Source organism: Protopterus annectens, chromosome 1.part0 (genome assembly GCF_019279795.1).
Source record: "Protopterus annectens isolate FY-2018-M chromosome 1.part0, PAN1.0, whole genome shotgun sequence".
In the NCBI taxonomy this organism is placed as follows: Eukaryota; Metazoa; Chordata; order Ceratodontiformes; family Protopteridae; genus Protopterus; species Protopterus annectens.
This window is the reverse complement of record NC_056725.1, coordinates 112012442-112028947: the sequence shown is the minus strand read 5'-3', so window position 1 is coordinate 112028947 and position 16506 is coordinate 112012442. Positions and strand designations below refer to the sequence as shown.

The following is a 16506-nucleotide window of genomic DNA, read 5'->3' as shown; positions in this document are numbered from 1 at the left end:
TATATATATATATATAGATTTGGGGGGAAAGATAGTAGTTTAGTCTTTTTGGGTTGAACATGAATTGTGAGTTACAAAGCCATATTTCAGTGTCTTAAAGCTTCCTGAGACATTTTTTTGGAGGTGTACCATATTGTCATATGTGCAAATGAGTGGAATCATCTGCATATTGTATTAGGGTGGTTTGTTGTGTGGAAATATAGACAGTGTTTATGAAAATGTTAAAGAGCAGGGGACCAAGGCTATAGCCTTGTGGTACACTGGCGGTGACTGGAAGGTAAGGAGGGAGTGTGGATACCTGTTGGACAGACAGCTTTTGAACCACAGAAGGGTCAACTGATAGAGACCTAGTGAGGACAATTGAAGTAGGAGTATGCTGTGACAAACTGTATTGAAAGCTTTAGACAAGTATAGAAATAAGGAAGAGACTAGTTTGCCATTATATGTAGCTTTATTGACTGTTTCTATAAAAGTTAGAAAAGCAGTGCTAGTACTGTGAGAGGGACAAAAGCCATGTTGTGTAGGGGATAGGAGTTCTTCCTTCAGGAGATAGTCTAGCACAGTCTAGTGTGGGAAGAAATAGCCAGGGAATTGTTATGGCTAGGCTTGTATAGGCCCTAGGGCTGATAGCCTAGTATGAACCTATGAACCTATAATTGTTTTTGAATACATTTTTCAAGTATTTTGGCAAGGGGGGTTAAGATTGCTGTAGGTCTAAAGTTACTAATGTCAGTTGAATTTCCTCCTTTGTGCAGAGGGATAATGTACAACTTTTTCCAGAGAAAGAGAACATGGGTTTCCTGGATAGACCTATTTATAAGGCTTGAGACAGGCTAGGCAATCCTATTAACTGCTGTTGGAAGATCACCAGCTGAAGAGAATGATTTGTTTGTTTGAGTAGTTTTATATGGGATGTAGACATAGGTTTTAAGATGAAAGTGGATGTGGGAATAGGTAGCTGGTGGTAAGGGATTAGATGTTGAAGAATCCGTAGTTAGTCTAGAGATGCTATACTATCTATAAAATGAGTTGAACTGTATTGCAGTTTCGAGTGACGAGTTACATGGAGAGGGGTATGGGTTGAAATTTTGGCCAGAATGCAAGATTTCTTTAGTGGATGTCCAAACTTTTTAGGGTTGTGTTTAGTATTATTCTGAAAGTTATCGTAGCATAGTATTTTGTCTTTATTTGCTTTTTAGTGTGATTGCGAAGCATTCTGAAGTTTTCAATATATTGAGGTGTTTTATATTTTTGCAGTTCTTTCCATGTTTTTTTTCTCTATCCTGCATTAGCATTCCGTTCTTTTTGGATAGCCAAATTGCATTATTTGTTTTCGGTCCCTTTCTTCTAGGAGGTGCAGTGCTATTTAGGATATTTGGGAAAGTTGTATTCAATTCAATTACAGCATCTCAGGTCAATTTATAAGTGAGAGCAATCAGTTTATAACCAGAACAAAGCAATTAACAGATACAAGTCAAAAATGTTGTGTGTCATTTCCTGTGACTAAGTAACTGGCATATGCAGTATAGTCTGCTGGTCAAGCAAAAGGGGACAGTGGCCAATTTAGTGAGAGGTCCTTAAAGTGCATGGACTATTATACAGGGATGTTCAAGCATGTATTTAACTGATTAAAGTTAATATGCAGCGAGGCTGTTCATGGTAAATATGCTTACATTAAACCATGACACAATTCTCAATAAGCTTATAGGTGTAGGGCCTTGAGGCAGAGCTCCTGCATTATTGAGGTCAGATGTAGTGAATGCAGGCTCTGCTGTATGAAAGAAGATAGTGACTGAATGTTTTAATCAACATTCAGGATGCAGTTGTTTTTTTGTCTTTTTGGGTGGAAGCCCAGTAAAAAAAAGTTTTGTAGATAATTATGCCAGTAATGTTTCCTGAAAACATCAAGAGTATTATTGCACTGTTTTGGAGAGAAAATCTTTAAGCAAAAGTTATTCAGAAACCAACAGTCATTTAGAGATGGCCCTTTAGAAAATTGTAAATCATTAAGGAATTAAGATTTTTTTAAATACGTATTGATTTTAGTTAGATTGCTAATGGAGTAATGTATGCAATTAGCAAGTAAGTACTAACATCTTATTAAATCAGTTTGAGTGTAGCTGGTGGGTGGTGGAGATGATGATAATGATGATAGTCGCACGTACATCTTTCCAGGCTGTTTATATGCATGATCAATTCAGTGCGAATTGCTTTCAAGATTGAACCAAATGCATACAATTCCGATTGCCATACCAAGGTTATCAGGTGGCTATAAAAAGTCATATTTATAAACATGCTTTGGGGAATCAAGAAGATTGATTGGTAGTGAAATACGTAATACCGTTGGTAGTATACTATACTGTTATTTTTATAAAAAAAAAACAGTTGTGACATTATGATCAATTTAACCTAAATGCATAACTACTAATTGAAGCTATGCATTTATTGCTTCTTTCTGTAAGTTTTCATTAACCATTATTATGTCATTTATTTTTACTGTTATTGAATCTTCGACTGCTGGCATATATATTCAGTAAATTATCAGTATTACATATTGATTCATCTGTTTTAGGTATGGTTAATAACCGATCATCTGAAAAGGATAATGCATATTTTTGATTGTCATTATTACTCATCATTTAATGCCTTGCATTAGCCATGAAACCACTTGCTAAGGCAAGTAGAGAAGAGAGGGTGTTAACTCTTTGGTTCCCATAATGATGACAAAAGTTGAAGAATGGGATTAATTAGCTGCTGTCCTCTGGGTAATAATATACTCCCTTACCTTCCTACGTGGAATTTGACTCAAAGGTCACTGAACTCGTCAGGAACTACTTTGCAGCTGTTGCCCCTACCCCTTCAAGTAGGCCTACTATTAGCACCATTGGTGATTTTTCTGTGGATTGTATATTCAGTCTTTATTAAAAAAACAAACAAAAAAAAAAAAAACTTGTCAAGTCAGGAAACTTCTGTCCTTAATAAAACACGCACATGATCTGAAGATCACTAGGCTCTGAGCATATCCCAGCCAGATGCAGTAAGGTAGCAGCCAGCATACTTGGTTATCCCAACTTAAGTGCTGTATGTAGAATTATCATGAAAGACAGAGTTTCCAGTGCTGTGCAAGGAAGCCTTTTTGATATTTCTCTACAGTTAATCACATCCTGGATTCAGGAAGGAGTATTGATTGCCTCAGTAATGGGGAAGTTGTGCTCGCCTTTTTTGATCATTTATCCAAGGCTTCAGCAATACTTGCCATAAGTGTCTGATACTTAAACTTGCTTCATTATATTCGAACAGTACATTAATACCGTTGCTTGCTTCATTGGTAAATTAGTTAATTGTATAACAGAATGTACAGATTAAATTGATGTTTATATATTCCAGTAAGTTCTTTCAGACAGAGGTGCACAACAGCATTCATGTTGTTGGACCATTGCTATTCAGTATGCATGTGTGTTGACAGTATGCCTTGGCAGTGTCTGCCTTATTATTCACTGTGCTGATGACCGTATTCTGTTTCACAGAAATAAGTATCTTTTATTTGCTCAGGGCAAACCTCAAGAGAGATTTTCAAAACTGGGACCATGGCGAAGGATTCCTGTCTTCAGTAAATGCCAGGAGAAGCAAAGTTTTCACAGATGTTCATCGTGCATACAGCTGCAGTCATAACAGATGGGTTCTCCTGCCGTCAGGTGGGTCCTCGGTCGGCCGAATTCCAAAGTCTAGGCCCGGCGTCGGTTGTCGTCGCTTCTTCGCTGGCGTCAGTGCGACAGGGGTATAAAAGAACCAGCCGACGCCATTTTCTTCAGTCTTTATTGCCGCGCGGTGCCCGAAGCAGAAGCAGTTCACAAGTGCTGGTCGGCCAGCTCCTGAAATTACGAAAATTGTACAACCGAAGTCTTCTTGAAAGCTAAGTAACCAAAAGTCTTCCTCCCACCACTGCTCCTCTCTCCAACAACTAAAGTGGCTAGAACTACCCAATAATCTTACCTACACACAACTATCCCTTGCACATAAACTAATTTTCAAACCCTCCATCTGTCCCTCCCTCTCTTCTGTCTTCAAAATGCACATACCTCATAGAATTTTAAGATCCAACAACCAAAATCTACTAGAAGTGTATAAACCAACCCATCCCCCAGGCAAACATCTTCTTTCACATAGCTTAGCACGTCTCTGGAACTCTCTACCTCCATCTATCCGTACTATCTCTAACCATTTCATGTTCAAAAAATCTCTTCATTCACATCTACTTTCCCAGTGGGAATGCTCTTGCTCCCACCCTACTTAACTACATTGAACATCCCCTTTTCCTCCTAGTCCTGCTTACACTGTTGATTTCTCCCCCTCATTATACATACCTCTTACTACTATAACCATAGAATGTGTAAGAATTCTCTACACTTTTCCTCTCACATGGAGAATTCTCTTTATGAAATAACTTTAGTAGAATTTTACTTTAGAAATTTGATTTTATGTATAATCCTTTTTAGTTTTAACACTGTATAAATTAATTGTAATCATTGTACATTGTACTTAAACTTGTCTAGTAGAAAGTTTATAATGTTTAAGCATGTATAATACCTTCTGTAATCTATATTTTTCTGGAGCTTTTCTCCCCAGGACTCCATTGAAAACTGGTTCTTTTTGGCCCAATGGACTATCCTGGTAAACCAACTGCAAATAAATAAAATAAATAAATAAGTACCCCATTGGGGAAACTTTTCTTGCCTCAGACCGATGTCAGACAAAGTTTATAATTGTATTTCATGTGAGAAGCAAATAAGCATAAGGATTTTCATTCCCTCTGTATTCCTTGTTTAGGCCCAGACCACGACGTCTCGGTCTGTCGTTTTTGTGCTACATTCAACAAATGCACCATTAAGCGTCGGGCGGAGTTCGCCCAGCATTATTTTGGCAAAAAATTTAACTATATTATGTCGTCGGATACTCCTACTCCAGTTTTGTCTAAAAAGTGCAAAGATAAGGACCGACACATGAGGTCCGCGGCCTCTACCGACACCACGCCAAAGACGGCTTCAGGTGGTCTGGTTCTCAGCGAGGCACCTACGTAGCACCTGACTACCGACGACACTTCATTGGCGGTGTCTTCTGTGCCTGAGGTCGCAGGCTCCTCAGCCCACACCCCGACTACAGATACCGAAGCCACTCTTGGTGGTGAATCTCAAAATGTAGACAGGTCTGCCTCCTCTCAAGGTGTCTTCAGACCTTACTCTTCTTTTTCCATCAAGGCTTTCACGAAGTCTAAAGCAGCCATGCATTCTAAGAGACAAGCTACACGGGGCCCATCTCCAGGCCCCATGCCTAAAAAACAGATGCTTAAAATGGCTGAGGATTTAATTACTCTCATCAGGGGTTCTCAACCCCCCCCCCCGGACAAAAGGCCCAGAGTGGAGGAAGAATCCCCCTCCTCTGATCAGGCTTCCATTATATCAGAGCACTCTGAACAGGAACATTCTTACTCCCCTTTTGAAGATTCTGATGCAGAGGAGTCCATTCCCTCTGTATCCCCCCCAGAGGATTACTCATTTGGGGAAACGTTGCATACCTTAAGGGAACACTTCCACTGGGAAGGCCAAGAGTACTCAGATTCCAAGAAAAGGCTTAGGGATTTTCTCTTGCTACCTCAGCACAGGCCTCTGGCTATACCTCCTGTCTTGGACATACTAGATGATGTGTACTCGGAGGCCTGTCTTAACCCGGATTCTTTACCTCCAGCCCCAGTCAAGCCTGACAGGTACTACCGGGTTCCTGACTCACACCAATTTCTATACAAAAGCCATGCGGCTGACCCAGAAACTATCTCACAGGGCCCCAAGGGAATTAAGGCCTCCACTGCTAAAAATCCATTACCTTCCGAGAGAGATTCCAGATCCTTATAAAGGTGGGGGGAAAAGGTATATACCTCTGCCACCTTAACCATGAGGGCATTAAACTGCCAGTTCCATATGCTAAAGTACCAACAGTTTCTGTTATCACAGTTGAGAAGTAAAATGTCACAACCTGAACAACCAGACTTGAAAGAGTTGCAGGATTTGATGCATAGTGCAGAACAAGTGGGTAAACATACCTTGCAATGTGGTTTTGATGCTCTAGAGGCCTCATGTAGAGCTGCTGTTACAGGATCAGTCATACGTAGACATGCCTGGCTCAAGGAACAAACCTTACCAGATCATGTCAAAGCTAAATTACTAGATGCCCCTCTACAAAAGGATGTATTATTTGGTGCTAATGCTGAGGAGGTATTAAAGAAAATGGAGGAAAAGGCTAAATCAATGCAAACAGTGAAAGATTTTCTACAGGTACAGGAAAACTGGCATTATTTTCAAAAAATTGGCATATTGTCACAAAAGACAAATGGATCCTGGACATTATAAACAGAGGCTACAGATTCCATTTTCACACCCTTCCAAAAATGAGAGGCATGCCAAACCTGCCACACAATCAAAGGGCAGAGGCACAAAGACAAATTTCAGATCTCATGGACATGAAAGCTATTCAAGAGGTACCTACTCACGAACAAGGTCAAGGTTTTTATTCCTGACTATTCCTGGTACCAAGGAAGGGAAAAGACTGGAGACCTATTTTGGACCTATCCATCCTAAACACATTTTTACTCGTACCAAAATTCAAGATGCTCACTTTACAGCAGCTTCTTCCCATGTTGGGCAAGGAGTCTTGGCTGGTAACATTGGACCTCAAGGAGGCATACCTGCATGTCCCAATCAGACAAAATTGCAGAAGATACCTCAGATTTCTTGCAGGTTCAACCCATTATCAATTCTCTGCATTGCCCTTTGGCTTATCTACGGCACCCAGAGTATTCACGAAATGCCTGGCATCAGTAATTGCCTACTGCAGACTTCAAGGGATACAAATATACCCCTATTTGGACGACTGCCTGATCCAAGCGGACAGCAAGCACATACTTCTGAAACATCTGGCTTATGTAATAATGTGGTTGAATTCTCTGGGATACACAGTCAACATAAAGAAATCAAGGCTAATACCCTCTCGGAAAATAATTTTCCTGGGTGCCAACTTGGACACAAACACCCAGATGGCCTACCTCACGCCAGAGAAGTAGGGACAACTAACTCAATACTTCAGAACACTAGCAAATTTCACCAGGCTGACTGCAAGGAAAATCCTGCAGGCTCTGGGATTTATGGCATCTTTCATCCTACTAATCCCATGTGCAAAGCTGCATATGAGGAAACTTCAATGGTACCTGAAAAACCTATGGTCTCAACACTGCCACAGTTTTGGAACAATAATACCACTAATTCCATGTCTTCAAAAGGAATTTCTGTGGTGGGCTCAAGTATGCTAAACAAACACAGGTCTCCCATTCAGCAAGCCTCAAGCAAATCAAGTCATCACAACAGATGCCTCAGACTACGCCTGGGGGGCGCACATGACAGATCGGTGCATTCAGGGCAAATGGTCCCAAAAAGAAAAGCACCTTCACATCAATCAAAAGGAAATGCTAGCAGTAATAAATGCTATTATAGCTTTCAAAGACCTTCTGCATCCAGGTCAACTATTGATAAGGACAGACAACACCACAGTAATGTGGTACATAAACAAACAGGGAGGAACCCTTTCATACCCCCTATGCAGGCTGGTCATGTCACTTTGGAACATGGCTTTGGACTTACAAATCGAACTTCAAGCACAGTACTTGCCAGGCAAGGAAAACACGCTGGCAGACAACCTAAGCAGAAATATGACAGATCCACACGAATGGAAGTTGCATCCTCAAGTTTTTACAGAGATAATTCAAGCATGGGGAAGGCCAGACATAGATCTCTTTGCCTCCCACAAAAATCACTAATTGACAAAATTCTGCTCAAGGATTTTTCATCCAAAGGCCTGGAGAGTGGACGCTCTCTCTCTCAGTTGGACAACAATGACAGTTTATGCCTTCCCACCTCTTCCGCTGCTGCCCAAAGTTCTATTAAAAACCAGAGCAGACAGACCAAAGATGATTCTCATTGCTCCAGACTGGCCAAGACAACACTGGTATCCACTCCTGAGGAGCCTGACGCATTCCCCACCATGGGCCCTGCCTCTAATGCCTCTTCTTCTGACTCAGCACAGCTTCAAAACTCTTCACAGTCAGCTGAAAACACTCAATCTGGCCGCATGGAGGATTCCTTAACATCACAACAGACCCTACTCTCCAAGGAGGTGCAGGATGTCATTTTGGAGGCCAGAAGGCCGTCTACTTGAAAAGCTTACTCCGCAAAATGGAAACGGTTTTGTGCCTGGAATGAGAAAAAGGGCCAGAATCCTGGAAAACTGAATTTACCTCAAATATTACAGTATCTAGCTGAGCTGCTAAGCAGTGGACTTTCATTCTCCCCCATCAAAATCCATGCCTCAGCCATTTCTGCAGAATACAACACTGATCCACCTTTATTCTCTCACCCCCTCTTAAGACAGTTCCTCAGAGGGGCTAAGAATATAAAACCCCCAAGGAAACAACCAATACCTGCTTGGGATCTCAGTTTCATTCTAGAAAAGCTGACCTTGCCTTCTTTTGAGCCCGCTGCCTCAACAGATTTGCAATATTTGTCCTGGAAAACAGCTTTCCTTCTGGCTATTACCTCAGCTCGTAGGGTATCGGAACTACAAGCCCTCATGGCTGTGCAGCCTTTTATCATCTTCCATCAGGACAGAGTTTCCTTACAAACCAACCCGTCCTTTATGCCAAAAGTGGTATCCAGGGTACCTTTTATCCTAATCCTCAAAACAAAGGGGAGAGATTACTACATTCCTTGGACATCCACAGACAACTGCGTTATTATTTGGACAGAACAAAGCCTTTCAGAAAATCAGAACAGCTCTTTGTGTCCTATGCTATAGGAGCTCAAGGGAAGCCAATTTCCAAACAGACAATCTCAAAATGGATAGCCCACTGCATACGCTTTTGTTATTCTTTTCATGGCAAAACTGTACCTACAGGCATCAGATCTCACTCCACAAGGGCCACAGCTACGTCTGCAGCTTTCCTCAGAGGAGTTCCTACCAAAGATATTTTGAAAGCAGCCACTTGGAGTTCTGTGCATACCTTCTCCAAGCACTACCACCTTCCATTATACTCCAAATCTAGAGCAGACTTTGCCACTGCAGTCTTGCAGGGCATCCTGGCTCTTCCTAGTTCCACCTAGTGCCTACCACCCCTTTCTTAGCTTTGGGATTCTACCCATCTGTTATGACTGCAGCTGTATGCACGATGAACATAGTACAGTTTTGTACCTACCATAAATGTAGATGTTCAAGTGCTAATACAGCTGCAGTCCAGGTTTCCCTCCCTCCTTCCCCTCTTGGGACAGGCCTATTGGCCAACACCTCTTCATACAACCTGATTGGGGTATTCATTTATGGTGTATTTGCTTGCACTACTGTATTTTGATTATATGACATTGCTTTATTACACAAATTTATGTATTGCCTTCCTTCTGGGGGCACCTGATATCTGGGGCAAGAAAAACTAAAGAAAATGGCATCGGCTGGTTCTTTTATACCCCTGTCGCACTGACGTCAGGGAAGAAGCGACAACAACTGACGCCGGACCTAGACTTTGGAATTCGGCCGACCGAGGACCCGCCTGACGGCAGGAGAACCCATCTGTTATGACTGCAGCTGTATTAGCACTCTAACATCTACATTTATGGTAGGTACAAAACTGTACTTTACTATTACCCATTACCTGTACGCCTGATCTTATCACTGCTCATAGTCGTCTTTGAAAGTGTTCAGATGTTGCATTGGCCACCTTATTACTGGTTGACAGACATGTTAATAACATTAAAAAAGTAAAGACAGTTACTGGAATGCTTATGCAGAGTTAAGGACATCTTTCTAGCTACCAAAAAGATGCATGGCATTACTGCTATTCATGAAACTGTTGTGCAAAACCAGGTTTGTGGTGTAGAGGAATAAAGCCTTGACTATAATACAGGTGATTTGAACTGGCAGGGAAAGAATTAGAGTGAGCAACTGCTTTCGGCATGCCCATTCTTGGCGTGAGGGTGTGTGGTGGGTAAGCAGTTCATCACTTGTGTGACAGCTAGTAGGAGCACTAGATGTTGTACCCGTAGAGCATGAACCTTTAAGTATTTGCTGCCTGCATGCATGCATGCACGTTGAGAGAGAGTGCGTGGACACATGCTCCCTGTATCCACCAGCAATGAAGAGGAGATGCTGTAATGGGGAAGGTAAGTCACTGCACTGGACTGGTAATCTGGCTCCCTCCCTGCCTGTTGACTCTTGCCATGGGAGGAATAAGTAGCCTGTTAAGTCACCCTTGGAGGCAACAAATGGGTCATAGAATTGTTCTGTCTAACTCAAGGATGCCTGGCTCTCACTTCCCATTTGGAAAGAATGGCCAGTTTGAGTGAAGGTAGTGTAGGCATTGGGCAGGCGGAGAATGAAAACAACAAAACTGTTTTATACAAGTGCATTTCTAATACGTCAGTCATAATCAAAGTCCACCGGAATAGAAAATGCATACTGTTAAAGGGCTTTTAGTTACTTAACTGTGCCTGGGCAAAGATCCTTCACCATGGCATTTTCATGCAAGTTTATGCTATTCTTATTTCACTTTTAATAGTTTTCATCTTTTGAGTACACCTATGCAGCAAGCTTTCATTGAGTGGCATTTTTCCAGTTTGAATCCTGGATTCATCTTGTGGGCAGCTGATAACAAAGACCTGAAACCCGTACAGAGATGCACTGTGTCTGAAATACATTACCAGAGTACACTGGAAGCAGTAACAGTGTCAGAATTTAAGAGAAAATTAGAGTTGTGCTGTCTTCTTCAGCAGCAGTTGATCAAAAATGATATTGTCGAACTGTACATGCCTTCTGTCATCACCTTTGTAGTGGATATATGAACAGTACAAAATATATAATTTTTTATCTTGTAGTCAGCATTATTTTACACATTTAATATACTACTGTTTTTAATTACTGTTTTTCATTCATTATTTGGTACCCAGTACAAAATTAAATGGAGCTGGAGTGTATCCTAGCACTCTTTGGATGCAGAACAGATACATACGGTATCTCAGCACACAAGATAAAAAACCACAAAGCTATGGGATTTTTGATGGAGCACCATTTTACCTGTGGCACATCCTTGAGATGTGGAAGTAAATGAGAGCACCTGGTAAAAACCCATGTGGAATGTGGGAGCTCTTATCTCCACCCAGATGTCATTTTAGCTGTGAGAACCCAATTCAGAAATCAAGCACTGGAAGGGAACAGTAATACTTTACCACTGTGCTGCCTTGTATTGTTTCTGTTTAGTACTTTACATTCGTTATGTTACGAGTGTTTTAACTGTATGCAGTTATCTCTTACATTAAGCTTTTATGGACTGTCTGCAGCATCATGCGATAATTCTCTTGGAATGCATTTACTGTACAGTTTTTTTGCATTTAGATTCCCTTTTGTTAGTGTTTTAACTGTTAGTTTGGTGTGGCTTTTCCTCATATGCCTTCGTAGAAAATGGGCGACGGCCCATCTGAGCAACCAGAATAACAAAATGTAAATAAATATTTCACTTGGTTGAAGCTTGTGCAGAGTCCTAAATGCTGTTTTATCTATGTAAATCTACTTGAATGTGCTGTTTTTCCAGAAAGAAGAATGAACATTATTATAAGTTAACCAGCCAATGTTGCATTTCATATTTTGTGGATTTTGTGTATTTAAGTAGTTGCCTAAAATGTGAGCAGCGACTTTTGGGTGAGATTTTTGAAATGTCAGTTAATGCAAATTTGGAATAGCATTAGATGTATTAATTTGTTAAGATATTTCTGTTTGCTTCCTTCAATAGTATTTCCATATTTTAATGTATGGTTTAATTCTTGTTCAGACAAGCAAATCTGTTATCCACAGTGTTTTTATTCTTATTCAGATAAGTGAATCTGTCACCCTTGACCTTTTGACTTACAATGATCTGGAATTACTACGAAACAGAAAAATCGGTGTCAACTCACGACATATTCCAGCTTCCAAATCCTCTGCACTAAATACAAAACGCTATCTCATACTGATCTACTCTGTGGAGTTTGACAGGTACATTTTATTGTTTTGTAGCATTGAGGTTTACATTCCTAAAACTTGTAGATTTGCATCTTTTTGTATTGACTTGCATATATGTGCAAACAGCATTTTGATTTACCAGCAAGTGGAGCTTATGCACAGGTACATCTCAATACTAGAACTCCATTACAGGTTTAGTTTTCAGTGGGAGAACACTGAGGTTTCTCAGTTGCTGTAAAAACCTACTGTGAGTTACACACAAGCATTTTCCAGAACTTACACCCTTTCCTTCTGTCTTGTCTGTTTTAGAGGATGTGCGTCGTACTGCCTGCAATTTTCCTGATAGTCAGCCAGCTGTCCCTAAAGTGGCAGATTGGATGCATAAAGCTCCTCATTCTTTTAAATTTTTATACACTATTTTATACACTATTCCCAAACCTGACCAGCAGGTGTGGCCTTAGTAGACTCCTCTGCTGCTAAGCACTTAGTTAATTCCAATTCTACTTTTTCTAATAAGGATGGCGAAATATTGATAGGTATGGGAAAAAAGTATGTACTTCTGCAACTGTAAAGTTCATAATTTTATATTGGCAGGCTCATTTGGACATGTTGGGAAAGTATGAGTAAGGTTTCATCTACAGTTTCTTCTTGTGAAGAAAATGTTGCTTTAAATAACTTGGTTTCCTCTATTGCACAGGTCACTTATTCATTGTTTGCAGTGTTCTGTTGATACTTCCTCCAGAGCTATGTTCACTAGTACATTTTTAGGAGGTTTGCTTGACTGCATTTTCAGAACCTTTCATAAGATATTGAAAGTGCGATTTTAAATTCTTCCTTTGCTAGAGAATTAGTGTTTGCCCCCTCGCTGCAGAGGTGATCAAAAAGTGTTATGGAAGGGGCAAGCTGATCTAGGGAATCTGTAAAAGATTTTTCAGCCCTCCTTTTCCAAATTGCCTAAGGAATTTTCATTCTCACCAATTTTGGCAAGAAAAAGCAAAATAAACAGCCTAAAAAAAAATTGGACATGTAAAGAACAAATGAGTTTACTAGTACACGGTTAAAAGAATAGACTGCAAAGTGGATTTCTATAAAATAAAATTTGAGCCAAATAAGGCAGTTATGAAAAATAATCGGGATGGTTTGCAACAGTAATGGATATGAGGGAGACCAGTATGACTATTTAAAATGGTAAGAGAAAAGAATTGTATAGTTTTAATTCTTGCTTCCTGCAGTAGGTATGGCTATAAGCATGGGAATGAAGATTTGTCTTGCATTTAATCAGTCCTGCAGAATCTATACTGGAAAGTAGACATAGTAGTCAAGGGATTTGGGGACTCGTGTAGATAGTAACCTGGGTTATGACCAACATGTTTCTAATGTAAGAAAATCATTCTTTGTCACTCAGCTTATAAGCAAGGGCATGATGTCTAGGTCCAGGGAAGTCATTGTGACACTATATTTGACCATCATCAGACCCACCATTGAATATAACACCCCTATCTGTATGTAGCTGATTAGGTACCTGCATCAGCTGGGACATCCACATAGGTTCCTCACCAAAAAAATACAGGGCATAAAAACAATATCTTATGCAGATCGCCACAAAGCCCCATCTCTTTATTCATTTTCCTACAGAATGCTGAGAGGTAATTTTATGCCTAACGTACAAGGCATCCTTGGATCCTGCTCTGATGGACCTTTTGCATAGCAGCAAAACAAACCGCACCAGAACTACTACATCTAAGAATTTAAACTTTGCATGCTACTTAAATAGGACTTGTTAGAGGGACAGGTAAGTATGTCATAGAAATACCATCCATGTTAAACAGGTGCCTTTCTTAAGCCTATTCAAGTATAACCTGGACCAGTTGTTGGAAAATCAAAAACTCATCCCAGGTCTGTCACCAATGTCTCTGATGGACAGAGGTAGTTGTTAAGTCATGTTCTAACTAACATACATTCCTTAAAATAACCTCTGATGCACACCAACTTGTGGGATATGTTTGGGTTGCATGGTTATGTTTATAAAGGTCCCACTGGTTGTTAGCCTAGTATATACGTAGAAAAGACAATGTATGTAGAAGAACTAGGAACAATATACAGATTGTCCTCCCTCCTTGCCTGTCTTCTTATTTGACCCATTGGCTCTGTTACCTGCACACAGTTGACTCATTTATTCAGTCACTGAAGGATAGATTCTGGGCCATGAGACAGGCCCACCAGACCACAGCCTTGGATGCTTATTCTAGGTTGCCTGTTAGGCAAGGAAGGAGGCCAGGGAGTCATTTGTTATCTGTCCAGTGACCAGTGTGATCAAACTAAGATATGAACTGGGCCAACCCATTCGCAGAGTGAGAGCACTCTTATTCATTCATTCTTTGGCATGGACTGTCCCATCTGTTTTTTCTAGTGAAAGGTGATAATTTATGGTACCCCTTGATAGCATCTGCTCAGCCTGTGCTTTCACTGGGTGCAACACCTAGTGTTTCTGCTATGTGCAAGTCAGGGTGCCAGAGCCATCTACTTCCTCCCAGGGTAGAAGAGCCAACAATTTCTTCTGACTCCTTTCCTCCTCCTGCCATTTCTTCCACCGCTTGTAAAACTGTGTCTACTGAGATGTTCTTCATCTCACATTGCTGCAGTCCTTACACTTGGGTATAGCGCTGTCCTCAGTCGGCCCGAATACCAAAGTATATGGCTGACGTCGGTCATGGCGCATTAAACTGACGCCAGGCCGTCAGGGTATAAATGCGCATGACCGACGTCATATCCCCAGTCTTTTTTGCCGCGTGGTCCGATGCAGAAGCAAAATTGCGAGTGCAGGTTGGCGTCCTGAGATTTTCCGAAACCGGAGTTTCAGACCGAATCCAAGTTGGCTAAGTACCCCGTTGGGGAATATTTTGGTTTTTTCTTGCCTCAGTATTTTACCGGATGTCAGAAAAAGTAAATAACTGTATTTCTTGTGGGAAACAGATACCACACAGGGATTACCATAGCTTGTGTATACCTTGTTTAGGGCCTGAGCACGACGTTGTCGGGTGTCCCTCTTGTGCTAGATTTAACAAACGTACTATAAAGAGGAGATTAGACTGTGCCAGGTTAGTCTTCGGGAAGCGGTGCAATTACAATATGCCGTCGGATGCTCCGACGCCCGCTACTACGAAGAAACGCAAGGACAAAGCACCTAGGCCTAGGCTAGAAGAACCGTCCGTCCCGGACGTCGGTTCTTTAGAGGGCTCGGCTGAGCCAGAGGCACAAACAGAAGTTTCCTTAGAGTCCCAGGGGGAGACTTTATTGTTGCAGGATGTGTCTTCGCAGGAGGTAGGCCAGGCTGAAGGGGCTTCTCAGGTAGCTGTCCTCCCCTCTCTCCCTAAGGCGGTTAGGCCTTCCCCTACTGTTACAAAGGCTTCTTCCAAGGGTAGGCCAGGTTTAGCAGTTACAGGGGCCTCTCCCAGTACTTCAGGCCCTGTGTCCAAGAGGCATATGCTTAAGATGGCTGAAGATTTAATGACTATGATTAGGGGTTCTATGCCTCCTCCTGGCAAAAGGCCTAGGGTGGATCCTGAATTTGGGAATTTTGAACAGGATTCTGATGATTCGGAGTCTTCGGCTGAAGACTTACAGGAGTTTTCTCATTATTCTGATTCTGACGTGGATGACTCCACTCCTACTGCTTCCCCTCCTGAGGATTTTTCATTCTCAGAGACTCTCCATTCCATGAGGGAGCATTTTAAATGGGAAGGTCAGGATTTCTCTGATTCCAGGAAAAGACTTAGGGAATTTTTGTTTTTACCCCAGCACAGACCTTTAGCTATACCTCCTGTTCTTTCTGTGGTGGAAGATGTTTTTACAGAGGCTTCTCTTAACCCTGATTCTTTACCTCCCGCTCCTGTTAAGCCGGACAGATACTATAGGGTACCTGAAGCTCACAAGTATCTTTTTAAAAGCCCTAGGGCAGATCCAGAGACTGTTACTCAGGGACCTAAAGGGGTTAAGGCTTCTGTTGTTAAAAATCCAGTTCCACAGGATAAAGAGGCAAGGGCTTTAGATAGATGGGGTAAGAAAGTTTATACTTCTTCAACTTTAGCCATGAGGGCTTTGAATTGTCAATTCCACATGCTCAGATATCAGATCTATCTTCTTTCACAGTTAAAGTCTAAGGTAGATGCTCTGGCAGAAGGTATTGAATGTAAGGAGTTACAAGATCTGGTGCATGTGTCTGAACAGGTGGGTAAACATTCTTTGCAATGTGGTTTTGATGCTGTACAGGCCTCTTCCAGGGTTGCTGCCACTGGTACTGTCTTACGCAGGCACGCCTGGCTAAGGGATCAAAATTTAGCTGAGCATGTTAAGTCAAGGATCTTGGATGCCCCTTTACAATCTGATGTGTTGTTTGGTTCGCCTGTTGAAGAAGTTTTAAAGAAA

The 16506-nt window shown here is 41.4% G+C and overlaps 1 protein-coding gene across 3 annotated transcripts in view; it reads left to right on the top strand.

Moving 5' to 3' along the window:
- The window catches only part of CCDC61 (coiled-coil domain containing 61), a 934642-nt gene that overhangs the window by 183577 nt on the left and 734559 nt on the right, over positions 1–16506 (top strand). For all 3 annotated transcript variants that reach the window (XM_044087587.1, XM_044087502.1, XM_044087417.1), the window contains exon 3: positions 11954–12114. In XM_044087587.1, the coding sequence (XP_043943522.1) occupies positions 11954–12114 (161 nt within the window). The remainder of the gene's footprint in view (positions 1–11953; positions 12115–16506) is intronic.